The sequence below is a fragment of the Pan troglodytes genome, chromosome 7 (assembly GCF_028858775.2).
Source record: "Pan troglodytes isolate AG18354 chromosome 7, NHGRI_mPanTro3-v2.0_pri, whole genome shotgun sequence".
Taxonomy (NCBI): Eukaryota; Metazoa; Chordata; class Mammalia; order Primates; family Hominidae; genus Pan; species Pan troglodytes.
In genome coordinates, this window is record NC_072405.2 from 149,870,851 (window position 1) to 149,898,393 (window position 27,543).

The following is a 27,543-nucleotide window of genomic DNA, read 5'->3' on the forward strand; positions in this document are numbered from 1 at the left end:
TCCTCCCTCTTTCCTCCAACCTCCTGACTTCCTGCCAGAGCTCTGCATTGACCAAGCCTACATGGAAGCCACACAGGTTTGTTTCCGTGGACACAGGGCAGAGTAGACAAAGGTGGAGAGGGATTTGGAGGGGAGAATAGAAGATTCCCCCTACAATGAGTCAGGCTGCTAGAGTCTGTCATTGCATCCAAGCTCACCTGGCTTATTAAAAACTGATGAGCTTGTATTAGCCAGTAGAAGGGACAGGAGTAGATCTGGCCATGGGGGTGATTTCACCCAGGACTAAGCACTCTTAGACCTTGCAAGATGCCTGAATACTGGCTTCATCCCTTCCAGCCAGCCTGCCTCAGGGGCAGACAGCTCTTCCCATCCAGTTCTTGTTAGGAAAGAATAGGGAGAGCTCCAAGTGGTCAATTTGTGACTGGAGTCTGTCCCCAGAGCCACCTCTGGCCCAGAGGACACAGTGCCATAGTTAGCCTGCGTGTGAAGGTCCACCCTCAGCCCTGGCTGGGGGTGAGGTCTACGACCAGTGTACAGGTTCTGCCCATTGCTGAGTGTCTATTCCAATGATGCATTCCAGAACTTGGTCAGCAGCCACAGGATGGGTTGGGAGACCCACGGTGCCCACTTTGAGATGGACCTGAGCTACAACTCCAGGGATCACCTCACTCTCTAATCACCTCCTCTGACTGATAAACCACAGCAACATCCAGGCCTCCTGGAATCGGTGTCAGTTCAGAGCCAGGGTCTGGTGATCCCCAAAAAGTCTGATCGTTCTCCTTTCTCCCAGTGCACTGTGTCCCTAGTAAATGGCCATAGCTGCCTTCGAGAAAGGCGATGAGAAAAATTCACAGGATAAATGTGTGGCAGTGTACCAGGGTGCTTCCTCAAGGGCACTGGGTCTCCCTTTCATTCAAGGGGTTCTGGGTCTGTACCCTGGCTCAAGTCTGGGCTATTGCAAGGAGCAGCAAAAAGGGGCAGGTGCCAGGCAAATAAACACGCTAGAAGCCACTTTCCATGGTAGAAGCACAGCCAACAGGAACACACTCCGGCACGCATACGGCTGAGCTAAAAATAATAACCACAAAGGCAGCATCTCAGAGTGCCTGGCATGTAGCTGCATTTATTACAAGCATCACATACATTATCTCAGTAGGTGCTTTGACTCACAGGGAGATGTTAATAATAATTCCTCAAAAGCGCCCTGTTTACACGAGAAGCCTGAGGTTCAGCGAGGGTAAGCAGCAGGACCACCTGGCATCTGTATGACTCAGAGGCACTGAGCCTGGAAACAGACCCAGTCCCCGCCCCAGGGAGCACTGACCCTCCCCAGTCCCCGCCGGGCCCTGCAGGAGGGCCAGGTGAGAGAGTTGCAGATGGGGAAACCCCACGGCACGCAGGCTCTGAGTCTGTTTATGAACGCGATTCTTGGTTGGTGAGGCTGACTCATTTGAGTTGCGAGGCAGTGGACTTGAACTTCTCAGACGATTTCCCCAACTGAGTAGTGACAGACCTTCTAGCTCTGTGGCCCGGCCTTTAAGAGGATGTCTGGGCTATGCCAGCAAGCCAGGCACCTTGAGCTCCATCCAAACCGTTCTCTCTTTGGATGAATGAGTCGGCTCTCAGGTGGACTTGGCAGGATTAGAATCACAGCTGAGGCTTGATTGATTCCTTACAGCCACCAGCTCTAGACACATTTTGAAAAGCGAGATCTGGATTTTTATCCGAAGCTGGTGCCATTCTAATTCAACCTCTGCCACTGCTGGTTAAGAGATGCTGAGGATCCAGGGAAGGATGAGACTGCCTCACTTACAGAAGGAGAGAGCTGTCCCCGTCCTCTGTTGGGGCTGCCTGCACGGTCCTGTTTTAAGGAGGAAACACAAAGAATTGAAAGTGAAAATCACATTTGAAATGGAAAAGCTCTATGGATGAAATATTTCTTAAAAGTCCCTGGATGAGGGTGAAACTGGAGTGAGCAATATTTAACCCAGATAATTAAGACCCCCTGCTCCTGATGTAAGATTTTATTGCATGTTAGGGTCTCTATAGAGACCCCTCTTACTGTTTGGGAAGATGATGTCAGCCAGTCATTAACTCAGATATTTATTGTGAACCCGCATGTGTCAGGCACTAACCGCCTGAGGAACGGTGTCCCCAGGAACAAACCTGGAGCAGTCAGGATAGGCTGACAAACCCCTATATCATAGTGGCTTGAAGGTTTTTTCTCACCGTTTGTGTCCACCATGGGCCAGCTGGGGAGTTCCCACCTTACCTCCTCTCTTCAGGACCTGGGCTTAGCCACTATCTTGAAACTTGCCTGTCAGTGCAACAGAAGGAAAGAAAGTCCTGGAGGGTCTCACACAGTTCAGGTTGCAGCCGGGAAGTGATCTGTGCAGCTTCACCTGTGATTCATTGGCCAGAACTAATCACATAACCGCACCCACCCAGGGGACCAGGAAGTGCAACCCTGATAGGCCTGGAGGGTGCAAAGATGGGAGGGGCTGCTGCACAGCCTTGATGATCACAGGCATGCAGGATGGATTGGTGATGAATGCCACCAGTGTTCCGGGGAAAACGGATTGATGAGATTTGCTCAGGAACCCCCTAGGTTGGCAAAGTTCAAATTTTTCTTTAAGACAGTAAATACTGTGAGATGTCTTGTGGTGTGAGTTGTAAATCTGCACAAAAGGGACTTAGAACGCAGCAATGCCTGTTACATTTTTTTGGAGGGTGGTGGGAGACCTTATAGGACCAGCAAGCTACAGAAAGCATTTTAGGAGATGCTCTGAGGATTACCAGAAAAGAACTTAGCACGCAATGCCTACCACACGATGATAGGAACTGCTTAGCACGGTGATCTCCTATGTCTTATTTAATAATGTCTACTTGACCATTTGCAGATGAGCCAAGTGACCAAGGACACAGGGATACTAAATGGTAGGGCTCACCCCTCTGGGTTGCTTGTGAGAATCATTATAAAACAAAGAAGTTCTGATACTGCTCATTGTGCAGCATAACACAGAGGTGCTCACGTGAGAAGGAGCTCAATTGAAAATTGGCCCCTGCAAGCTGGAACATCTGCTGTGGCTCTTAATTGATAGGATTTTCCACTTGCAGAAAGGGAGAGTAAAACCTTTGAAACCTCACATTCTTTACATGGTGGCGTATCGCTGCCAGTCATGACCTCTTTGTCACCGTGGTTTCAGTTGCCCTAGAGCATAACTGCTTTTTCCTCAAGTGTCCTCTTCAAGGGAACTCACAACAAGAATGCTGTGTATTCCTGCTGTGGTGTGCTCCTACGGTTCTCATCAGATCATCCCAAATGTAAACTGCACAGAACTTAGTGAAAATCTAACCACATGATGGAGGAACAAACCAAGATATGCAGAAAAGTATTTTAAGTGACCATTATTTCCATTAACAGGTACACGGTGATAACAATGATGACAGTGATGAAGACTCCCTGGAATATGCTCCAAAGTCTCCCACCTGCCCCCCAATTCCTCATTTGGGCAGCGGCACAAGCACCCGTGTGTTTGGATTGAATGACCAGCAGCAGGGGTGTGGCAGAGAGAGGGGAAGGCGCTGTTGTGGGGTTAGAATCTCAGGTGTCCTGATCACACAGAGTTCTCATTAGGGAGCAAAAGGAAGTTGTGGATGCTGCACTGATTAGCCAGGGACTCAAAACTGCCTCATCCACGACTGCCCTCTTACTGAGTTACTTACAAAATAACTGAGTCAGCACATAAAGTCCAAGAAAGATGGTTTCGTATTTTAAGGCAAATTCCTTACTTGGTTGTTAGGGGAAAGGCCTCTGAGTAGGCCTGTCTACAATGAGGAAGACCAAGAGCAAACAGGGTATACGGCCAGGACTGTCCACCTTGCTCTCTGCTTTCAGAATGTGGTTTACAGGCAGGAAGACGAGGCATCAAAGCAGGTCTTGTCCAACCTGCTCAGGGTGTCCCTCTGAGCTTGGGCCTTGGCTAAAATAATAGAAAAGACAGGAAAGGAACTCAGCCATATTATCCCTTGAAGATTCTGGAAAGCACAGAGTTCTTAGGAAGCACTAACCTGGTTCACTGAGGATAGAAACTGTCTTCCAAAGAGAAGAGAAATAGAAATTGCCTTAGGTCATAAACCAAGAGCCAGCCCTGCTGTGGATCCCCAGTCCACATTCTTGGAGCCACTGGACCCCAGGATGCAGTTTAGCAACAGGCCCTGCCTCATGAGTTGGACGGTCCCACAGCCTCCCTGAGCTCATGTGTCAGGGTGCTGGGGACCTTGGATCCCTCTGAGCCAGGAAGTTCTCCTTCAGGGCCAGTGCAGGCCATGAGACTAATGTTTGGGGTAGGAGGAGCAGAGGAAGAGAAGGATGCAAGAGCCTCCCTGGCTCTCCAGGGCGCAGACTCTGACTTCATCCCATCATTTAGGTATTCAGGGAAGGCTGAAGGACTATTGTCTGCAGATATGGCTCTAGGGTAGAGCTGTGAATGAATAAAGCAAGTGAAAGTCCCTGTCCTCTGCCCTGTGGGGCTCATGCTTCCCTGGGGAAGACACAATAGACATGTCAAGTGTTTAGTAGTGGCAGATGGTGATCAGTGCTAGAGGAGAAAGCAGGCTGGAGAGGCGACCTCCAAGAAGGTCACATCTGAGCAGAGACACTGTGGGACGGGAGGAGGTGGGGTGAAAAGAGCTGCTGGTTGAGGGAACAGCAGGTGGGGGTGCCACGCAGGCGCACCTGCACGCCATGGAGAGCACAAGCCGGGCACGCAGATAGGAGCAAAGCTGACCGGTAGGAAAGACCTGGCTTCTAGCCAGGCATCCACAGAAGGGTTGAGGAGAGAAAGCAAACCGTCCTTATTTACATTTTAAGAGGATTTAAGACCCCAAGTCACAATGCAGAGAACGGAACACGGAACACCCCGGAGTAAGTTTTTCTGTATGTAAATTAAGCCTCAATCACTAAGAATTAATAATTCTTACCAGGGCTCAGGCCCATCTGTTTCCTGGATGAGCCCTGGGTAGGCCCTGGGGGATGCCAAACAGAGCTGAGCAGGTAAGCAGGGAAAGAGGAGGCATGGCCTCCGAGAAAGACAAAAAACAGCCTGGCTTTTTGTGGCTAGGTTCAGGAACATGACCTGTGGCCATGGTCTGCTTTTGGCCAGCATCTCCCGTTAATCTCTGGGACAGCTGCTGCAGCATCACCTGAGTGCCCTTTGGAAATGCACCTTCTCAGCCCCATCCTGGATCCAGACTAAGGGCACGACCCAGAAACCTGTCTTCATGAGCCTTCCAGGTGGAGCTTGGGAGCCCCAGTACTTGGGCAGCTCCTATGGAGCTGGAAGGAGCAGATTTGCCTTCGATATAAAGAACACTGAGCACCTGCTAACTGCCTCGTTTTCCCTTCTTGTGTCCATACACACACTGGTGGAAAAGGGCAGCATGGTTTGCCTCATTTTTAACTCAGATTCCTTGGCCATGAAAGAAAAACAAAAATCAGCAAATCCGGTCTCGGTTCAGTTGAGGTCAAACTCTTGGTTTGGTTTGGTTTGGTTTGGTTTGGTTTGGTTTGGTTTCATGGCCTCCTGGAAATGGTGCTCATCTACTTTCTGGTTCCTGGATCCAATTCAAGCTGCACAAAATAACTGAGTCAGCACATAAAGTCCAAGAAGGATAGTTTCGTATTTTAAGGCAAATTCCTTGCTTGACCGAGGTTGTTAGGGGAAAGGCCTCCGAGTAGGCCTGTCTACAATGAGGAAGACCAAGAGCAAACAGGGTATACAGCCAGGACTGTCCACCTTGCTCTCTGCTTTCAGAATGTGGTTTACAGGCAGGAAGACGAGGCATCAAAGCAGGTCTTGTCCAACCTTTCTCAGTGAAGAAAGACCAAGATACATTTGTAAACGTGCCATAGAGATTTTAATGGAAAAAAATTAGAAAAATGCATTATTGTACAACACCACATTAAATGATTTTTTTTCTGTAAAGACATTGTAAAATATATACAGGGCTGCGTACCGCACTCGTTACAAAAGAAAGATGCAAACCCTTGTGTAAGTTACATATTCTACATGGGCTGGATGTCTACTTGGACTTGTAAACATTAGTTACTAGTTTTTTTTTTAAATATTAGGTAAGCTGTGACAATAATAAATACCTCTGATATTCATTTGATGGTTGTCTTATTCTGTTGAACTTCAGAACGGCATTCTAAGGCCATTTGTGAAGGTGCCGTCTCCACAGAGAAGGCCAGAGAAGATGAACAAAAGAAAACAAACAGAAGCAGTAGGCTCCTTTTGAATTTGGTTCTCTATGGATGAGTTTGAACTGCTGATTTTTGCCAAATCTGATACAGCTTCCTACCAAAGGCCTGACACCTTGACCACAATAGGGCCTGTTCAAATCCCACTCACCAAGGGAGGAAGGTGGGTCCTGCTAAGGGTCCGGGACCAACCATTTCATCCTCCTAGAATGTGAACAAACAGTCCCAAGGTAACTAAGCCCATTTCTGCTAGAACTTTCCTGATTTCCATCACCCTCCCACAGGGAGTGCTGTGGCAGGCCTCTGGTAGCATCTTCATAAGAACCAAATCCAGGTCCCCTTACTGCACAGTCACAAAAATGCCCAGCTATGCTGGGGGCTGGAGAGGAGGAACACAAAAATCCAAAGACCCACAGACATCCGGTCAATGCACATGCACACACATACCCCAGATGGATGCACGAGGGTCCATATCCCCATACCCCACCCTCCCCAGGAGGTGCCCCATGAGTATATGCCAATCATTTTGATGGGTGTGAGTTTGGAACTAATTCAAGCTTAATTTCTTCTATGCCTGGAGTCAAAAGCAACAAGTTTTCGTTTTGATGTTTTAAGGTACAAGGATACACAGTTGGCTGAAGTAAAAAATACTGTACATCTAAGAGGGATTATCAGCAATTTCTTGGCCTGCTGGGAATGGACTGGAAGTTTTTCTCCTTAATTCAGTGGCTTAAATTCTACTCATCTTTGATATCTCTGTCCCGTGTCTCTGTTTAACTCTAAGCCGCCTCATCAATGTTTTTGGATATACTTGATATCTTCAAATCTCTCAAGTGGGGGTTAATCTGTTTTCTTATTTAAATTTTAATCAACAAAATCAACAGTTTTGCCTAACCCAGTGCAATATCTATTTAGTGGAGATTTCTGATGAAGCAGAGGGTGGACTGAGATGATCTCATAAGGTCCTTCTCCCCCATACCCCCCCCCACACACACACACACACAAAACGGCTGTCAAAATGCTATTTGTGGGCTGAACAAACAAATATATAATTAGCCTTTTTCAGTAGTGTGTTCCTCTGAGGAGCTATCAAATTATAGAGAAATCTTGTTAATTGTGGGTTCTGCTTCACTGGGTTCCCACTAATTGTGTTTTTCCTTTCATATTATTTTTCCACCCAACTTCTAAAATTCCACGTGAGAAAGTAAAACAGTTGCCCAGACTTGTTCTGGTTCCCATTCCTGCTCCCTGCTCCTTGGCACTGCTTCTAGACTCTGTGCATCAGGGAGGCTGTGGTCCATTGGCATCTTAGTCCCATGAAGCCAAGGACTTGATCGTCTAGCTCACCTCCATGGCCCCCAGTAAGGACAGCAGGCAGCACATGCTCAACGTGCTCAGTCAATAGTGGCTGGAGAAACGGCTGAATCGGCAGCCCGAGTTGCACAAAGGGGCCCCCGGGAGCTGCCGGGCCCACTGTTGCAGCCCCTCATGCCTCATAGCTGTGTCATCTGAGAGAAGTGGAATTTGGTTCCCTGGAGCATGCTCCCACCCACACCACTGTCCAGGCATCTGGTTCACTGGGCACTGAGTGCTGGGGTCATCAAGGAGACCCCATCTGATGGAAAAATCCATCAGAAGGATTAAAAGGGCTCTGTAGGGGCAGAGTCTCCAGTGAGAGGAGAGGGAGTTTACAGAACTAATCTACCTGAAACAGGTGATGTCCTTGGAAGACAGGATCTGGCCCCTGTGTAGGAACCCAGCCCACTGCTGGAAAGACTGGGCCCTGTCTCTCCAAATTCCCCCACTAGAAATGTCAGTCCAGGATGTGACCACACTGTCACTTCATCCTCACCAGTATCTACCTGGAAGACACCTGCCTCTTATCTCACCTGGCCTTTTCATCTTTTGTAGGAAAGGATAAGTGACTTGCCAAGACCAAGTGGTCCTATTACAAATGAGGAGGGAAAGGAAACAGGGTTGGGTGCTTAGGAAGGCCCCTGATGTCTACACCACCCAGTGCCTGCTGGCTAGAAGAGGCAAGGCTGAGAGCTCAGACTTTAAGAGACAAAGACTCATGGCTGAAGCTTACAAGACCTCCCTCCTCGAAATCAAGCACTGCTCTCTGGATGCGTAGAGGTCTCCAAGGAACTGACTCCCCCTTCTGTCTTCCCAACTGGACCCTTCAGGTGCCAGGACCAACTGTCACCACACTGAGGGAGGTGCTGGTGACAAGGACAAGTCCTGCCTCCCCACCGACTCCAGATTCCCTGCCAACCTGTGAGTCCCACACAAAGTTTCAGACAAAACCCAGGCCCACCCTGGGGGCAGATTCCCACCCAGTGTTTTAGGTGGTTTATCACAGCAGCATCTGCAGAACAGGGGTTTCCACCCCCAATCCTTCCAGAACAGTCCTATTCTCCAGATCCTTCCTTCGCAGACGGGGAAACGAAGGCTTTAGTGGGGCATTTGCCAGATGTGTTTGAGCATCACTGTGCTTCTCTAGCTCTTTCTCAGATCTACCTCCTGGGACAGGCGGCCAGCCTGGGTCACACCACAGTGTGGGAGGGTTCAGCAGAGGCTCTTGCACCCCCGCCACAGAGCCCTGTCCTGTGCAGGGGCTACTGCAGGCTTTGCGGGGGGGGGCAGGGCGGGGTGGGGTTGTACTTGTGCCCTCCAGCCACATTCTACTACACAACGTACTGCACGCCGTATCCAGCTCAGGTCCACCAGCCCACCCTTCAGGCCAGAGACCCCACTACTGCTGGTCTCAGATCTGCCTTCTGGGGGCCACTGTTGTAGAGAAAAGATGGACAAAGCTCTGTGTGATTAGTAACAATCAAAGGCTTCATCTGAACGTGGCTCTTGGCTTATGGTTTTGTCTGTGGTGCTGAGCCCAGAGCTGGGCTTTTGAACTGGGTGAAGGAACTGGCAGACTCAGCACATCTTTTTCTGGCTGACCTGGCACTTATTCCTCTCTAATGCCTGCTGATGTGAAATGCCCACTGCCCCCACCCCCGCGTATGTATTTGATTGACCTGGAGATGACACCCCCTCCCTCTTCCTCCTGAGGCATGCCCCTATCTATGTCCCTTCCTCATGGCAATCTGAGGGACCCATCCCGCGCCACCCCGCCCCACCCCGCCCCGGGAGCTTCAGGATAGGTACCTGGAAATATGCAGTCAGGACACCTGACTTGGAGTTCCAGCTCTGCCGCTTTTCTGAGCCCTGTTACCCCATATGCCAAATGGGAGTGCTCTGCCCCACCCACCCGCCACCTACCTAGCATGAAGAGTGAGTGTGCCAGCGGGAAGAAACATCTTCACTTGCACGGTGTTACACTATATGCAAGTCTAAGAGGTTTGGGCCCCAGCTGAGCTGAGCTGACCTGAGGCAAGGCCCTTTGCTGGGCCAAGTGGCCCTCAGAAGGGGGTAGGGGGATATATTCTCCTAGGAAGCAAAGAGAACCCTGGAGTGAGGAACCCAGAGGAAGACATGGCAGGGTGGAACAGCTGCTTCAGGCCAAGCCCAAAGGTAAATGCTGGGCAGGGGCAGGCCCCTCTCTCACCAGGAAGGGTGAGCTCCAGAGGCCAGGCCTGTGGGCTGCTCTGCAGATACTGATGACTCACAGCTCGACTGGCTAAGGCTTTCTTCCTTTAGAGCAGGGCACCTCATGTGGTGAGGACGGGAGGTGAGCCTACCAAGAAATTAAGCAAAGATTGCACAGGGCTGTTGGTTAATTAAGGATCCATATGTCATTAAAACTAAAGCATCTGAGAGTCACCTGCAACAGAAAGTGTTGGGGGAGGTGGAGGGGGCATATTTTCCAATGCAGCTGAAGTCAGCTCAGCCAGTCCTCCCCACACTGGCGTCCTGTCCATGGTGGACACTGGGGTGGGGTGTAGTGGGCCTTGGTATCTTGGCCAGACCCTTTAGTCTGTAAGTTAGAAAACTCAGGCCCAGAGGAGTGGGATGTCTTGCACTAGGTCACACAGCAAATCACAAAGACAAAATCTGAGTGTTGATTCCACCCATGTTCCCTAGACTTGACTTCTTTCCTGTACATCATCCCACCCTCACCCCAGCCTCTGCCCTCCCTCAGCCTCCACCACCCAGAGGCCTCATTTCAAAATCAAGCTCATATTTCTAAGTCCTGATGGGAACAGCTTTGCACACAGAGCTTCTCACCAGGAGCTGCTACCTCTGGGTCACCAGCACTCACCTTGACAGTAGGCACTCCTGGATCATCTGACACCCTCAGAGGACCCTGTGCTGGGTGACAGACCCATAGGTCTCATCTCCTGGGGGGTGAGGGGAGCAAGTGCCCACAAGGCCTTAGCCAGCTTCAGTCCCAGAAGGCACACATGCAGGGAGTCAAGATCACTGTTTTTCATGAAATCAATCAGGAAACAAGTTCCTCATGCCAAGTAAGCTTAAGAACTTCTTTTATACAGCATTTTCCTTTTGTTTCATGCTAGTCTTTGGTAAAACCAGCGGAAGATTTCATCAAGACAAGACCCCAGGATGCTTAAGTTAAAGACCAAGATCTTATCCAGAAAGATCCCCATATGCAAATTCAAGCTAATGTCCTCTGCCTGTCAAAACCCCACCCAAACAAGGGGATGCCACAGAATTCAAGTTTGGTGAGACTCCAGGATCTATTTTTAGAATTTTATTATGGGAGGAGGACCCAGGAGGGACATCTAGATGGATAGTGCCTCCCTGAAAGCCTGAGACTCGGGCTAGGGTGGTTAGAGTGCAGGACCTTAACATAAACGAACTTTGTGGGCACTAGGGAGTCAGGGAAGGTTCTTGAGCAGAAGAGTGGCTTGAATGACTTAGGATGTGGCCAGCTTGTGGAGGGCCTTGAGATTTATGCTGTGTCATGTCTCCCAAGAGTGGCAGGATTCCACTGACAGTGGGATGGAATCTGTGCCCCCTGTGCTGTCGCACCCTGGGCCTTGGCCCATGCCTTTGCCTGCGCTGTGTCTCTGCCTAAAATAGCACCCATTTGCTCCTCTAAGGCTCGCCTCAATGATTTCCGAAACCCATTTCCTCCATGAAGCTCTGCCTGAGTTCCTCAACCAGACTTGATCACTTTTTTCTCCATAGTTTGATTTCAAGTCCAATGCCCCCAGAGTAACTTCCTCTGGGAGACATGGGCCTTGCTTTTATGAGAAATGCAAACATGTATAAGAACACTGTCAGGGTGCTTGGCACAGAGCAGGTGCCATTAAATGTCATCACATCATATCTAGTCTTCACAGGCACTCTTTGCAGTAGGTGTTATGTATAATCTCCAATTTAAAGGTGGGGAAACTGAAGCTCAGAGAGGCAAAACCACCACCCACCTGTGAATGGCAGAGGCTGGTCCTAGGCGTGCGAGATGCCAGGGCCTGAGCAGTATCCACACCCCCACGCCGCTCTCTGGAGGCGAGAAGAGCGTGTGCTTGCCTCTCTCAAGGCCCCAGAGCTAGGGGTGGGCAGGAGCCAGGCCACAGAGGCTGGGGGTTCCTGAGTCACTCATGGTGCATGTCCCCATCCCCTCGCAGCCTCCACCAGAAGTGTTGCCACAAGAAAACAGTGTGGACCCAGTTTCCTGATGACATTCCCATCACGGGGCCCAACTTCTTCAGAGTGACATCACAAGTATGCTCCTGTAGTCTGGTGCCATCCCTGTACCCGCCTTATGAGAAATACCTGGTGTGGCAGCTTCCAGCCCTGTTGTATGGGGCACACTCCACCCTGCCAGGCAGGTGCCGTTGAATCACCAGTGCTATGATGACCAGTTTTCTTCTCATAGATCTGGATTGGTTTCCAGGGATGGTGCAGAGGCGTGCATTGAGTTACCCTGTTTCCACTTCAGCAAGTTAAGACGTGCCTCAATCACGGTGATAAGTGGCCATTTGGGCAAGATGCCAGACATCTCAGTGCCTTTATTCTCGCGATGGTCCTTCCCTCTGGGGCACTGCCCAGTGCTTGCTGCTCCTGTGGCCGGGCCCATAGAAGGTTTGCTCCCTGGTGCGGTCGCTCACAACCAAAACAAGGACTAGGGGAGCCCAGAAGAGGACATCGCCAAGTCCAGCAGGGAGCAAAAGGGTCAGGAGACTCCAAAAGGAAGTGTGAGATGCTCTGTCTCCACCTCAAAGCTGGAGAGCAACGGGGAGACCTTCCAGGTAGTGGGAACGGCACGGGCAAAGGCGCAGAGGTAGGAGTCTGCGTGGACAAATCTTGATCAAAACGAAAGGTTACTTAGCCACAGCAGGGACACTGCGTTACGATAGCAGCACTGAGAAGGCTATAGAACTTGTCAGAGCAAAGATCTCAAGGACAGAGGTCACAAAGTATAGCCCTTAATGGCCAAGAGGCTGCCATAGCAAGTTACATTTTTATGATGATGAATGAGTGGAAGGGCTTGGCAGTCTGTACTCCTCGTTGAGGAGCTTTGGGGGGGCCAGGTGCCGAAAGAGCCCGACTGGCTTGCGGGGACCCTCACATCGAGCGTTTCTCTGGGCTTCCTGTCTATGTGTAGCTGGACCATCCCCACAGTTGTGTAGGGGAATGAGTAGAGGCATTCACCCAGCACAGCAGAGGTCCACTTGAGAAGGCAGAAATCCCGAAGCCGTGTTCGGCTTTGGCAGTGAGACCCAGCATCCACGGACGCCTCTCTTGAATGTGCAGTTAGTTCCCCTAACAGAGGAAAACAACATTTAATACGACTTATTTATCCACAATGAAAGCAGTTACCACAGAGGTCCCCAGAGAGCCAAACATCAAATGCATAAATCATGGCTGCTCGACATCAACTCTGTTGGGTTTTTTTTTTTTTTTTTGCCAAAACTGTCTTAACCTGAGGAAACAAGCAGAGGAGATCACAGGGCATTATTCTATAAGACTCTGGCCAGGACTTCTCAAAAAGGCCAACATTGTGAAGACAGAAATGGTGATGGGGACGTCCTATTTGGGGGAAGTCTGGAACAACAAGACAAGCAATTGTGGGAGGTGATCTTGGGTTGTATTTTAGACTCAATAAGCTCTTGGACATTTTTGAGACAATTGGGGATTTACATACAGTCTGTATCAGACAATAAGATTGTATGAAAGTTTCTTAGGCGTGACAATGGCACCGTCAGGTAGGAGAGTGCTCTTGTTCATGGCGGACAATTTCTTCTTTGGCTGAACCACTGAAAAGTTGCAGACATGACGACACATCGTCCAAACATCTGAGTGAGAGTTGGGGAGCAGGGTGGCAAAGTATTGAGGCTGGGGGTCTGGGCGAGAGGTCTAGGGAAGCTCATTGGACCATTCTTTGTAATTCTGGGATCTTCAACATAGAAGGTCAGTGTGGGAGACCGTGGTCATAGATTTGCTGTTTTCCTGAATCAGCAGCCTCTATCAGGTGTGGTCAAGAAAGAACCACATAGAATGGATTTATGCTCAGCGCTTTGGGGAGCCCAGAATGCACCTGGCCTTGGTTTGTGACCACCATAGTTCTCTCTGCTATTGCCGGTCCCTCTTCATCTTCCCCAGCTCCCCATCCCCTGCCAAACAAAGTGATTTTTGGCTTTCTTCTGGGTGGCTCAAGCTTCAAGTGTGCCCAGGGATCAGAACATCCAGGCCAAATGCTTTTGTGGGTCAAATCGGTTTTGTGCTAAGTGCCCATAAATCTCACCCAAGCTGTCTCGTTGTGTTGATGGGGAAGCCCCAGAGGCCCAGGGAGTGAAGTGACTTCCAGGAGCTCAGTGGAGCACAGCACAATAACAGGTCCCCTGCCTGCCATCCTGTCCTTATCTACGGTGTTTCCAGGGTCTGTGCTGGCCACGACTCTGGAGGAAACCCACTTTAGACCCACTGGCAGCTGGCCTGCATGGGACAGACCCCAAGTCACTCCACTTCCAGAACAAAGCCACAGTTTGCCAGAGTGCTTCACTGATGACGGGGCCAGTGCACTGATAGGACAGGGGCAGGCGCCTCTGCAGAGGGCTTCAAAGGGTATCTTGGGGCCTGTCATTTGAAAAAGAATATTACAAAAAGAAATGGAGCCATAAGCCTCAGTGATGGTGGTTTTTTGGTCATTTTCTCCTTGCTCACCTCCCTCTCCTGGCCAATGTGCACAGACAAGGGAGGCCTCTGAGAAACCCTGTTCTTCCCTCCAGCTTCCAGTTGCAAGTGATTGTCAATGAGAATCAGGACCCATCGGCTTCCAGATATGGATGAGGCAGAGAAAAACGACCTGCCTAGGCTTATCTGCAAGCTTCTCATACTGTCCCAATGTTATCTTAAGGCCCTGTGCACAGATAAGGAACAGGTGAGCTGAGATTCATCAATCTCCCTCCCTTTGATGGGTGGGGTTTTAATGAGCACCTCCCAAGGAGGCTTTTGTGGACAGTGGTCTAAGTCCATTTGCCAACTCTCCTGAAAGGATGATGGACCCCAGCGGGAATCCTGGGCTGCAAATGAGCTGCTGTGACCACGCCTGAATGCAGGCATTCCCCTCCCAATCAGCCATGCACAGTGGGAGCATGCAGATGCTTCCAAGGGGGTTCATATGTACAGCCAGGCAGCTCGCTGTGCTTAAGGGGCTGTTGCCAGGATTTCAAGATGAAGCAGTGCAGGTGGAAAGAACAGATCTGATACTAGCTGTGGGGACAACCAAGTATCTCAAAACCCAGAGGGGTTGGTTCAGTCCTACGTAAAAGAGTCTAACAGGCTGAAGGCCAACACAGCACTTTCCACCCAGGATGGGTGCAATGAGGATTATAGCTGGATGGTCTCTAGCAAGTGTTGCCCCCAGGGGTCTTAGAGATATTACTCTCACTTGAACTCTTTTCAACTAAGAGGGCTCAATCTTCATCTATCCACTCCAAATATAGGAGGAAGGTTGGGCGGTGGTACTGATGATCCCTAAATACCTACAAGGCATGTTGATTTCTAGGTACTGGCTGGTGGGCTGACCTTCGGTGATTCTGGTAGCACGTGGCTCTTCCTGAGCTCATTCTAACAGAAGTTGAACCCTACATCCAAGCAGCCTGCTGTGACTTCGACCACCTTGCTGAACGGGCATGGTTAACTGGGAGAAGGGTATGAGAATCACTTGGATGAAAGAAAGAAATTACTAGGTGCAAGAGGGAGGAAGAGAGACCTGGGGCTAAGAAACTAAAATCGTCCAGCAACAAGAGATCTTCAGAAGGCTGTAAATAGCAACAGAAGTAGCCAGGAACATGGTAGAGAAATCAGTGGGAAGACCTAGAATCCTATCTCTGTGACCTTTAGATAAGTGTTCACCTTCTCTGAACCTCAATGTCCTCCTCTGAAAACAAAGGCTGCTCAGTGAGATGACTTGGACCAAGCTTCCTCCTGGCTTTGAGGATCTGATTCTAATGCTGATTGAGTGGTAGAAGTTGGGCATCTCTGTTTAGTGCTGTTTTATTAAGAGAAGAAAGAACCCTGAACCCTTAACTTGGCCCCTGCCCTCCCCACTCTGAGACCATTTCATGCTATACCTAGATATCTCCTTGGCCAGAGACCACAGTAGGGGGAAGAGATGGACCATCTGAGCAAAAAATGAACATCACCAAGCAAAACCAAGATTTGCCTCCATCCCCTAAATACTGACCATAAAGAAGGATGTTTAACTTTGAAAGACTCAGTGACCATCCTTCAAAGGGCTAAGCTGGTAGCAAAGAGAAGACATAGGAGGGAAATAGAGCCAAGATAAATTACAAGTTGCCTCAGATACTTATGTCAGTGGTCATGTGAGGAGAAAAGACTTCATCCTATAATCCTTAATCCTGTAGAAGAGAGAATGTTTTCTATAGTTCCTGGGAATAGAGAAGCTCTGTTACTTGAGGCATTCAAGCAGAAGTATGGCTCCTATATGACCAAGTTGACACAGATAGTGTAGTGGAGAAACCAGCTCTGTATGCAGGGTGGTCTCAGCATCCCTTTAATTCGCTCCAAGGGCCTGCTACATGCCCCCAGTGGGGAAAAAGGCAGGCGCCCTCCTCCGAGGGCTGAGTTAGGACATGGTGGTGTGAAGTCAGCTCCTTGGACTCTCCTGGGCTCCAGACTGAGACACCTGTCTCAGTTCTGTCAACAGCCAGCCTGTGACACTGAGCAAATCACCCTCTCAGTGCCTTGGTGTCGTCATAGATCAGATCACACCCCCCAACCATTTGAAGGCACCTCTTACAAAGGTTTTCATGAGAACCCCACATTTATTCCAGGCACACTCTTCTGAAGCATAAAGCATTCTGCAAATGCATTAAGGCTTTTATACCTCTGACCCCCTAGAGTCAACAATCTCATCCAAGAGGAAAAAAAAATTGAACTGCTGCTATTCTCTGGACAGATTTTAGAGCCCCAAGTAGGGCGTCCCATTAAACAAAATCTTAAAACAAGTGAATCAATAAAGACCTTGAAGGTTGAGAACTGTCAACTTTGGCCTAGAGAATCTGAGGTTCGCAGACTCCTTCGAAGGCCCTGTGTCCTGGACGAAGGGGAAATTTCAACATGGGATGTAGCATTAAAGTACATGCACAGCCTTTTCAGAGGAGTCTTGAATGCTCCAGTGTTTCAGCCCATTGGCCCAAATGCTTGGGACTGGTGGCATTCAGGTGTTGTCTCCTTTAAGAAATCCTGTAGGTCTACTCTTTCTAGGGAGCAAAGCCTCCTTTCTGGGAGATCTCGTTGGGGCCTTGAGACAGGCCAGTAAACCGTGTTCCTTCTGAGTATAGCCAAGGTCCATTTCCATGCAAGAGCCATGAACTTCATTTACAAAAGAGGAATGGGAGGATGGATGAATGGGTGATTTTTAGAAGATGGCAGGGATGGTAATGAGGGAAATTAAAGTCCCCTCAGTGAATCTGGAGGTCAAACTGTCCTTTAAGCCTGTTTGTTACTATAAGAGCCTCCACTGTGCCATATTCTACAGCCTGAACTACCCCCACCACCTCCCCCAAGAGGATAGCAGGTCTTCCCTTTGGGGGTCATCCCCTATTGAGAGTAGGGAGGAATGTCTACACTACTCAGACAAAATGTTCCCCTGAGATTGGCAAGTTCCCAGTAGGCCAAGACATAGCTCCTTGCCTCTAAACTCTTCCTGAGACCAATGTGAACTTTTTACCCTATTTACAAATCAAATGCAATTAGAGACGATATTTCTTGAAATAGATATGTATTTTTAATGAGGAATGCCCTGTCAATTTTCATGAGGAAAAGGAACCACAGCCACATACTAATACCCATTCTCACCCAAGCATTCCAACACTATAATTCTTATGGTGCTGCACAAAATCATCAATAAGAGGGAACTAGGTACTCTGGGGTTCCAACAATTTTCCCGTTTCCCCTGACAATTCCAGTTGCATGGTAAATTGTTGGAACTGGAGGTGACAAAATTAAAAATGTCTTTTATAAGTTAATGTTATTGGCTTTGGATTATTTCATTTCTAGTTTTCTTGTTGATAGCGCATACCAGTTTAACAAAGTGCATGCTTTTTAAAAAATGTCTGAACTGGCAAGCTAAAATGGTTTGGGTCGTCTTGCCCACCCGCCCCTAAAAAACATTAATATAATTTAGAACCTAGCATTTAGAAAATATGGCCATGACACATCAGGGATAAGAACTGCTTAATGAAACATGCTTGATTTGGCAAAATACGATAAATCAAAAACCTTGTGGGTTTTGTCTTCCCGTTTTGTTTGGAAGCAGCCAAAAGCAGGCTATGACGTGTGATGGGAAAGAAAACGGAATACCTAATACTTCCCGTTTTGTCACGACACACGTGCACACAGAAGCACACACACAACACACACACAGTCACTCAGTCCTTAGGAAAAGAGAAAGGAGTTAGGCCAGAGACACCACTAAGGGTAGGCGATTGAAGGCTGAGCGTGATGTGCAGCTTTGGGGTGGGTATCCTCTCAGCTCTGTCTCCGTGGTCTTGGTCTCACATCTGTCCCGGGAAAACCACTGCAGAGATGGGGTGGGTGGGGTGAGAAATGTAAGGCATAGTCTGCTGGGAAGGAAGGAGGAGATCCATGCTTCATGCTCAGATGTGAGTTTCAGAGGAGGATGGGCCTGTATTTCCCTTTGGCCTGCTCTGTCTGGCTGGAAAGGTGGGGGGAAATGAGACCAAGAGACCAAGAAAGGAGGAAGGAGAGAAAGTAATAATGATGACAATAATAATAATAAATAAATAAGAAAAGACGAGTTGGACCAATGGAAATTAACACCAACTATGACAAATGACTTTTCTGTCCCATTTCCCTCCCCACACCTAAACGGACTTCCGGCGTTTCATCAGCCTCTGGTGGTCGGTAAAGCTGTGTAACCCAGGAGAGATGGAGCTAATAGGCGATGGGAAGAGGCTGTTTTTTAATGTGCTTGGTGAGATCTCCTCGATCTTGTAAGAGATGGAGTGGAAGTAGTGGGGGGCAAGCTTGGCGCTGAAGGAGTTCTGCGGTGCCACCGAGCGGCCGCCATAGTCCTGCGAGCGGTAGCAGGTGCAGGAGCACACAGACTGCAGGTCCGGGACGTCCGCCTTGTACCTGGGCCGGCTGGGCCGCGGCTCCTCAGGGATGTGAATGACCATGCTGTTGCGGTTTCCGGCGAGGGATGCCCTCTCTTCAGCATCCCGCCGCTCATCCTCACTGTTCATGGTCAAGAACCTGAGGACGACCAGGTTGAGGAAGGCCCCGATGACCGTCAGCCCCACCAGGATATACATAAAGCTAAAGGCCACATAGAGCGGCTTCTTCTGCAGGGCGCCCTTGGTCTGCAGGGCCACGTAGTCCCCGAACCCAATGGTAGTCAACGTGATGAAGCAGTAGTAGTAGGCGTGGAAGAAGCTCCACTCCTCACACTGGGAGAAGGCGGCCGCCCCGATGCACAGCGTCCCCATGCAGGAGAAGAAGCCCACAGTCACCATGTTCTCCATAGACACGTCAGTGTTGCGCATGCCACAGCACTTCTTAATGCGCTTCAGCAGGTAGCGCACGAAGGTGTTCATGCGCTCGCCCAGGCTCTGGAACATGACCAGTGTCAGCGGGATGCCCAGCACGGCGTAGAACATGCAGAAGGCCTTGCCCGCATCGGTGCCAGGTGCAGCGTGCCCATAACCTGTGGGAAGGGGATGAGAAGAACAGAGAGAGCAAGTGAGGAGGGGTCTAGAGGTTGGGGGAAGGGAGGGTCGACTTGGTGCAGTGCAGTGCAATGCAGAGGGACCTGATACTGGGGGAATTTCCTCTGCAGGGTAGAGGGGCGTGGCCATATATTGGAGGGAGGAGAACAAAGGACAGCCACTTTCTTAGAAGTCACATGAGGTTGGGGGATGGCAGGGGGGTAGGAACATTTCAGTAGGGAGGGAGTTGGGATGTGCTGGGATGGAAGGGAAGAGAAAAAGAAGAACCAATGTCACTTGCAATATGCCACTGAGAGGGGATGGAGGAATATTCGAATGCCATCTTAGAGCCACATAAAGGCTTTAAAAAGAAAAAAGCAGATTCACTACTAAGAGAACTCCAAAAGCACCAAGCCCAAGGGAGAAACCTCTCTATGTCCACTATGGATTGACATGAAGAGTGGATTTTCAAAGAATGATACCTGCCATGGGCCAGGCACAGTGCTGAATCCTCTTACATACATCACCTAATTCTAGCCTCTAAACAACCATGATGATTCCAACCCCACTGACAAGAAAACTGAGTTAGCAGGGTAGCTTGATTTCTTCAGAGTTGGGATTTCAGCCCAGAGTTTTCAACTGCCAAGAATGAGGCTCAAAAGCAGAGACTTTGAATCAAGAGAGGCAATTGTAGAGTGAGATGTAAATGCCACAAAGGCATACTTTTAAAAATGTTTTGTTCGCTGCTGTATTCCCCCATACCTAGAAAGTAAAATATGTATTTAATAAAGGAATGAATAAATTTGCACCACTCTGTGAATGGAGCCTGGATAGAAATGAGGAAACAACCCTTAAAGACCTTATGTGTGTAAGTACTTTTGAAATTCTTGATGCAACTTCATTGCGTGGTTGCTGCAGGGAATCCAAGTCAAGCCTGTATTTCCTCACATTCGAAATGAAGGCAATGATGTTGAATAGGTGAAGTCAGCTGCAGGGTCACCCAAGCTGGTCAGTGACAATGTCAGAACCAGGATGGGATCTTCCCAATATGGCAGAAGGAACAAGAGACTCAGTAGGTTCAAACTGTGGGACTAACACTACCCAGAATAAAAACCTGGATCATGGACAGTGTTTGGAAAGAAATTTTGAAGGATGTACCTGGTCTTCCAACATCTAAAATCCTGCCCATCAAGATAGATTTCCCTGATGGGACCCTGTCACATGTTCATGGTCACTTAGCTTGCTTCTTTACCTTGGGTTCCATAAGTTTTTCCAAACCCATGTGTCTTTATCTGTTACATGGGATAATTGTTCCTAGGTGGCGTTGTATGGATCCGCCGAGATCAGACAGCTCCTAGCCAAGAGTGTGATACACAGTAGGGACCTACCAGACCCCAGGATCCTCTGCCGCTCCTTCCTGCACGAAGCTGCCTCTGACTGCTCTAGCTCACACTTCTCCATCAGGGCTTCATTGTCTGTGTCTCAGTCTGTCTGTCTCCGGTGGTGTGAATATGTGCCATAACCTACCTACCCCCATGGGCCAAACTCTCACTTGAAAAATGACATCACATGTTTGCCTCCAGAAGGCCTTCCCCCCATCCTCTCTGACCCTCAATCCCAACTAGCGCTGAGCTCTGACTCCCCTCTGAAACCCCTTAGTCCTTATGAAAGAAGAGATATGACAAAGTTAGGCCAGAAAGGACAGGGTGGGGAAACAGAAAAGCTGAAATAATAGATATATCAATTGAAATTATCCAATCTGAAGAGCAGAGAGGAATAAAGAAGATTGAAAATAAAGCCTGGGGGGAGCTGTAGGGCAATATCAAAAGGTGTCCCAGAAGGAAAGAGAATCAGACAAAAAGAAGAAATAATGGCCAAAAGTAGCCAAATTTAGGTTGGGTGCAGTGCTTCACACCTGTAATTCCAGCACTTTGGGAGGCCAAGGCAGGTGGATCACTTGAGGCCAGGAGCTTGAGACCAGCCTGGCCAACATGGTGAAACCCCATCTCTACTAATTTTGTAAAAATACAAAAATTAGCCAGGTGTGGTGGCACGCACCTGTAGTCCTAACTACACAGGAGGCTGAGGCAGGAGAATCACTTGAACCCAGGTGGTGGAGGTTGTAATAAGCCATGATTGTGCCACTGCACTCCAACCTGGGTGACAGAGCGAGACTCCATCTCAAAAAAAAAAATGGCCAAATTTGATGAAAGACACAAACTTATAGATTCAAGAAATTCAGTGAACCCCAGGCAGGACAAATACAAAGAAAACCACATGCCAGAGTCAAGCTGCTTAAAGTCAGAGAAGATAATGAAAGTAGCCAGAGAGAAATAATATACCACATACAGGGGAACAACAATATAATATTGCTTACTTCTAAACATAAGCAACAGAGGCCAGGAAGCAGTGGAAGCATGGCTGTAAAGAACTAAGACTGCTCACTGAAAATTCCATATCCAGAGAAATTATCCTTCAAGAAAGGCAAAACAAAGACATTTTCAAATGAAGTAAAACTAAGAGTTCATTACCAGCATATCTGCACAATAAGATTACTGAAGGCTGCTCTGTCTGGGGAGAAGGACACCAGATGGAAACTTAAGTCTTCAGGAAAGAAGGCACATCTTGGCAAACAAGTAGGGTAAATATAAAAGATGCAGGGGTGGGAATCCTACTATATCTCCATATAGCTCACCTGTAGAGCTGATACAAAAAAAGCCAGCTGGAATGCTGGAGAATAACAGGAGGTTGTTGGAAACTTATTAAGTGGTAATGTTCCACATGTGATATATTTACTGGAAGAAATCACCACAGCATTTTCTGGGTCAAAAACTGCATACCAGGGTCCCCCACCCCGACTTCTGTTCCTGCTAGGAAAAATAAGCAGTTTGCCTTGACAGGGCTTAGACAGCAGTACACTGGTATGTCCTGTCTCAGGCTTATGTCAATTCTCCTGCTGTCTTACTAGAGCATGAAAGAACTTGATCACTGACACACCATAGTGTTTCTCACTGGTCCACTGCATCGATGACATCCCTTGATCCCTTGGTAAGACACGTGCATGAGAGAGTATGGGAGATGAACAGCGCTGAGGTTCAGGGGTCTTCCACATTAACATATTTCCTGGGGTCCCAGTGGTCTGGGGAACAGGACCATTCCCTCAAGTGAGAGACAAGTTTCAGGACTCCCAAGGCCTTCTAGGAAAAAGAAGGTGGTACAGGGTATCCTCCACTGTCCTATTTAGGCGTTCCCAGCCACACCCTGCTCTCTACCCTGGGAGCTACATCAAGGGTCCCTTTGCCCTCTGGTTTCCAGTTGGGTCCATCCAATGGACAGCCCCAGTAGATCAGAGGAAGGGAAGAGGAGGAGGACTTCGGCAACTAGCTGCATCTGTCAGCAGGCTTACAGCAGCTACTCTCTACAAGTTCCAGGAACTGCACCCTTGGCATGTTAATAGCTCTCCACTGGTGCTCCACATACCCCTCATTGCTTCCCCCCAAACCTGCCTATGTGTTCAAGAAGAATTTATAAATAGCCCATTTATTAATCATTCAGTGTGAGAGTGCTATTTCCTGCAGAGACCCTGTTACACTATCTGTTTTCCCCTGGGTCTGCTTAACAAATGTGCTTATGATAGAACACTGCAGGTACTGTGTACAAACAGGTCTGCGAATATTAAGTCCACATGTCAGATGTTCCCAAATACCTGTACAGAACACACATACATGGCATCTATGAAGACTTCAGCGTATACACAGTGTACACTTGGAACCTAATGTGTAGAATAACGGCACATGTGACATAGTAGCACACTATATACAGATAGATGAGACCAAGAGGCACATGTAACTACAGCACACCCATATTCACCAGCAAATATTGTCTATGCAGTGTGTGCGCCTGTAGAACACACATGACACAGGCTGTGCATGTGCCACACCTATGTATATGCTGCAGACTGCACGTTTTAGTAGTACACACCGTGTCTACAGATTGTATGTAGAAGATACAATAAAGGACATAGAAAATGCATGTATGCTGGACACGTGACACAAGATGGCCTCTAAGCTCTTCCCAAGAGGAGAATGAGGTACAAATCTAATACATTCCCCCAGCACCTGTGTGACAGCTCAAGTCCTCAGAAACCATTTTTTCCCCATCTGCAAATGAACATATCCCAGCATCACCCGCCCAGGGGTCAGAAGATATATTCATTCATCTACTCATACATTACCCATTCAGATATCTCCATTGACTGTGCCCTGGGACCTGCTCTTGGCACAGGGGATTCCACAAACACTTCTTTCCTGGAAATCTCCCAAGGGGCTCCAGCCAGCCTGTACCAGGAGCCCTGCCCAGTGCCCAACACGAGCAGGTGCAGATAGAGGCTGGGGCATGGATGTGGAAAGGCCACAGGTGACCCCTAGGCTGTCTGTTCCTGGTTACCTCCTACCCCACCTGTGAGCTCAGGAACCACACATGCCCAGGTGGATTTTCCCTCTAGGACTTCAGGCTCCTACAATACCCTACCGCCCCCTCCCCCTACCCTCCAGGCACTACAGGGTGGTGACCTTCTCCAGAGGACCACAGAGGGGGCAGAATCTCAGAAGTCCCACCCACCACTGGCCACGCTTCCCTCATCATAAAGGGGTCACTTATCCCTTTGGCAATGAGACTTCTGAAATGGATCTGCACAAAATTCAGGAGGGACACACAGGGCACTAAAGGTAGAGATAATGAAACCAGGACTCCCAGAGGGGCGCCTCCGACTGCGGGTGAGATCTAGCCAAGCAGCCTCAGTCACTCGAACCACTTCACAGACGTGTAAGATGAGGCTGCAGGAGGGTTGCCAACCCACAACCGCCCCGCAAGAGGCCACATCATCCTTACCTAACCCGATGCCTGGCACCCCCTACAGGCACCCAGCCAACAGCAGGGCCCTAAGCCAGAGCCCCACCAACTGAGGAATGCAAAGACCACACACAGGGTACAAAGTCCCTGCACACAAGGGACGCAGCCAGCCCACGCTGCTCATCTCCAGAGCTTCACCGCCTGTTTTGCTGACATCTAGGGGGATGCTGAGTTAGACACGCCTGCCTTTGGGACCTGGTACCGGTCCAGATGGTCACACGGAGTCAGGCCTCTGGGTGTGAGGTTAACCATAGTGGTGCTGGTGACAGACAGCACTGACAGCCTGAAATTTGGTTTCCAGCACTGCTCACACAGCAGCAGCATCCCCAACACCATCCTTCCCAAGATTCCAGGATGCCGGCATGTTCAGGGACCCTGGAGGGAGCTTACAGTCGGTTCCAGTTGAGTGGCTGTCCCAGCTTTCTCAGCCCGGCTGGCCCCTGCATCACTCAGTGCTTTAGGCTCCAGGGTCCTGCTCTGCCCACCCACCTGCCCTCCCCTGGCGTGCTCAGCTTTGCCGACAGGTGGTAGTGCCCAGGACCAGGCAGGGTGGGTAGATGTGAGTGGTGAAGGAGATCCAGGAAGACCCCCAGCTCAGCCCAGCCCCATGTCCCAGCACATGGAACAAACCCCTCGAGTGGCAGCCCCACCCACGGGTCTGGAGCATCCTAGGTCACCTGCTAAGTGAAGCCAGCCCTCAAAGAGAACCTCCAGTTCACCCGGCCCACCTCCACAGTCAGAGGCAACTGACACCCGGGGGCCGGTGATGCCCAACTCGACAGGGCAGGCCGGTGACGGGGTTCCTGCCCTACAGATCTGGAAAGGGGACAGTCATTGTAAAAATGGCAAAGCCCACTTGGAAAAGCTGACTCTGTCCTGGGCACTATGACTCCTGAGCAGACTCTGCACTGTGCACTACGACTCCTGAGCAGACTCTGCGCTGTGCACTACGACTCCTGAGCAGACTCTGCGCTGTGCACTGACTCCTGAGCACCCTGGGAGGACCCCTCTACTTCCTCATCTGTGAAATGGGGCAGACGACGTGCATCAGAGTAGAATGAGAATCAGCCCCCTCACTAGGCCCCTCCCAGAATTGGCCAAATTCATGGGTCCCCTCACCGAGAGCTGGGCCCCACCTCAGGCTGGTGTGCAGCCCCTGGGGGTCAGACCTTCCAGCCCCCAGGTGCCCATGTGGATCTGTAGCCAAGGACGTCTGGGCCCAAGGGAACTGACAGCCTGCCTGCTTCCACAGGGCCTTCTTAGCTGGTTACTAGGTGCCTCTCCCAGCCCCGGACTGGTGGAAGGCTGGGGGCTCCCAGGACAGCACCCATAGGCTGTACTCCTCACCTATCCAGACACTGACTGGCCCTGCTGGGGAGTCACAGCCTGGGCCACCTTGGGCCAGACTGTGAGCTCCCGAGGAGAGCAGAGCCCACTCCTGACTCAGCTGTGCAGATCCCAGAGCCCAGCATGGAGGAGAAGGCAGCACATGGTATCTCCAGATGCCTTGCTGTGCAAGTGACTTCCATCTTCCCAGGCCTGCCTGGAAATCCCAGCCAATCCCTAAACCCAGGGCCCAAGGTGGCTGGGGGCAGCTTTGCCCAAGACACAGCATCACCCAGCCTGATTTTCATGGCCTCTTTAATATACTTAGTGGGTCTCTTTGATCTGTCCTGGGAGAGGCTTTGCAGAGAAGCAGCCTTCATCTCTCTGCTGCAGCTGGCTAACAAAATAGGAAAAAAAAAAAAAAATGAATAGGCTCCATCTTCCCAGAGGGGAGAGAGGCAGAGGACAAGGAAAATAAAACTAATCATTTCTATTAGGTCTGGAGCTCCCCGAAAAACCAGCTGTGGCTAGAAGGCAGCACTCACTTCAAGACACCTGCCACTCCCCAGTGGCTCCTGCGAGATTTCCCAGAAGTCGTGGCAGCCACCAGGTACCAGAAGCTTCCCAGCTTCTCCTGTTCTGAACAGCATTATTTCACTTAAAGATACTCTAAGCACATGGGACATAGTAGTGCAAGATGCATACTATATACACGTAGGTTAGACCATAAGAGGCACCTGTTCTGAGCTCCATATTTTAATTAAAGACACTCAAAGTATCCAGTGGGCTGTCCCCACTGGAAAAAGGCAAATAGGGCAGCCTGGGCCAGGTGGACTGCAGACCAGCCTCGCTCCTGCACTCCAGCGCTCAAGAGCTGTCTGTGGCTCCCCATGTCCCCCCTGGCAATCTAGGTACATCCACACCTGACCATGAGTGACCTTCACAGACTTAAAGGGTAAAACCTCTGCCCTCCACTGTGGAGCTTATTCAGGGGAGAGGTAGACGGCGCAGGGCCTTTACCTTCCTGCCTCTGCAGCATTACTACCCCCATTCCTTCCACTTGGGAATGCCCAGGCCGTTACCCCGCTTACCTGAACCCTTGACCAGAAGCCATCAAGCTGAGCTTTGAATTCCCACTGCAGTGGGGTGGAGTGGAGGAGCCCAGCCCCTGATGTCAGGCCAGTCCAGGTTTGAGCCCTGACCGTGCCCTCGTAGAGACTGTGGATGGTCACCTCCCTCCCTGGGCCTCTTTCTCTTCTGTCACTGCAACCCCAGTCTCCCAGGGAGCCTGGCTATTCCAGGAGCTGGAGCGGCTGTCAGGCAGGTGAGGGGTGCCTGTGGCTGTCTCCCCCAGCCCACAGTTCCCTGGGACAGGCTGCCCAGCACGGGAAGGAGATGGCCATACAAGTATTTAGGCACTGAGAAATTTCCTGCTGGAAGAGAATGAAATATTTATAAAGGACATGCAAAGTTTGTGCTGGTAAGAATTAAAACAGCCACAAATTCCATTAAAGAATGACTCAGGGTGGCTTGGAGGAGGAGCAGGCTGGAGAAGAGAGCTGCCCTCGGGCCTCAGGCTTCCCACCTGGCTCCCACGGAAGCCTGCGGCAAGCATCCCACTTATCCTCCCATGAGCATCGGCCCCGCTCAGGCCCCGGGATGAACTCGGCATGATTTAAACCCAGGCATCTGCAAACACCAAAAGCAAAGTGATGCATGGGTCGCGCGTAGGGTGGGCAGGAATCAGTGGGTCCCAAAGTCTGGGTCTAGCTCCATCTCCTGCTTACTATGACCTTGGGCAAGACACCGTAGATCCTCTAAGCCTTAACCTTCCCTTCTGGCAAGGGCAATATGGAACGAAGCAGCCTCCTCCAGTGGCACAGCACTTTACACTTGACAATGCTTTTCCGAACTCATTCTTTC

At 49.8% G+C, this 27,543-nt stretch overlaps 1 protein-coding gene across 2 annotated transcripts in view; it reads right to left on the reverse strand.

The window, feature by feature from the left end:
• Window positions 1-1,097: 1,097 nt before the first annotated feature.
• The window catches only part of KCNK9 (potassium two pore domain channel subfamily K member 9), a 105,314-nt gene continuing 78,868 nt past the window's right edge, over window positions 1,098-27,543 (reverse strand). Inside the window, exons 2-4 of one of the 2 annotated variants that reach the window (XM_519977.9) lie at window positions 18,541-19,382; window positions 11,611-12,949; window positions 1,098-1,861 (exon numbers count right to left, since the gene is read on the reverse strand). In XM_519977.9, coding sequence (XP_519977.2) covers window positions 18,541-19,382 — 842 coding nt within the window. In that variant the 3' untranslated portion in view covers window positions 1,098-1,861; window positions 11,611-12,949. Of the gene's footprint in view, window positions 1,862-11,610; window positions 12,950-16,675; window positions 19,383-27,543 lie in introns of those variants that run through there. The other variant, XM_009455979.5, reaches the window with a different exon arrangement.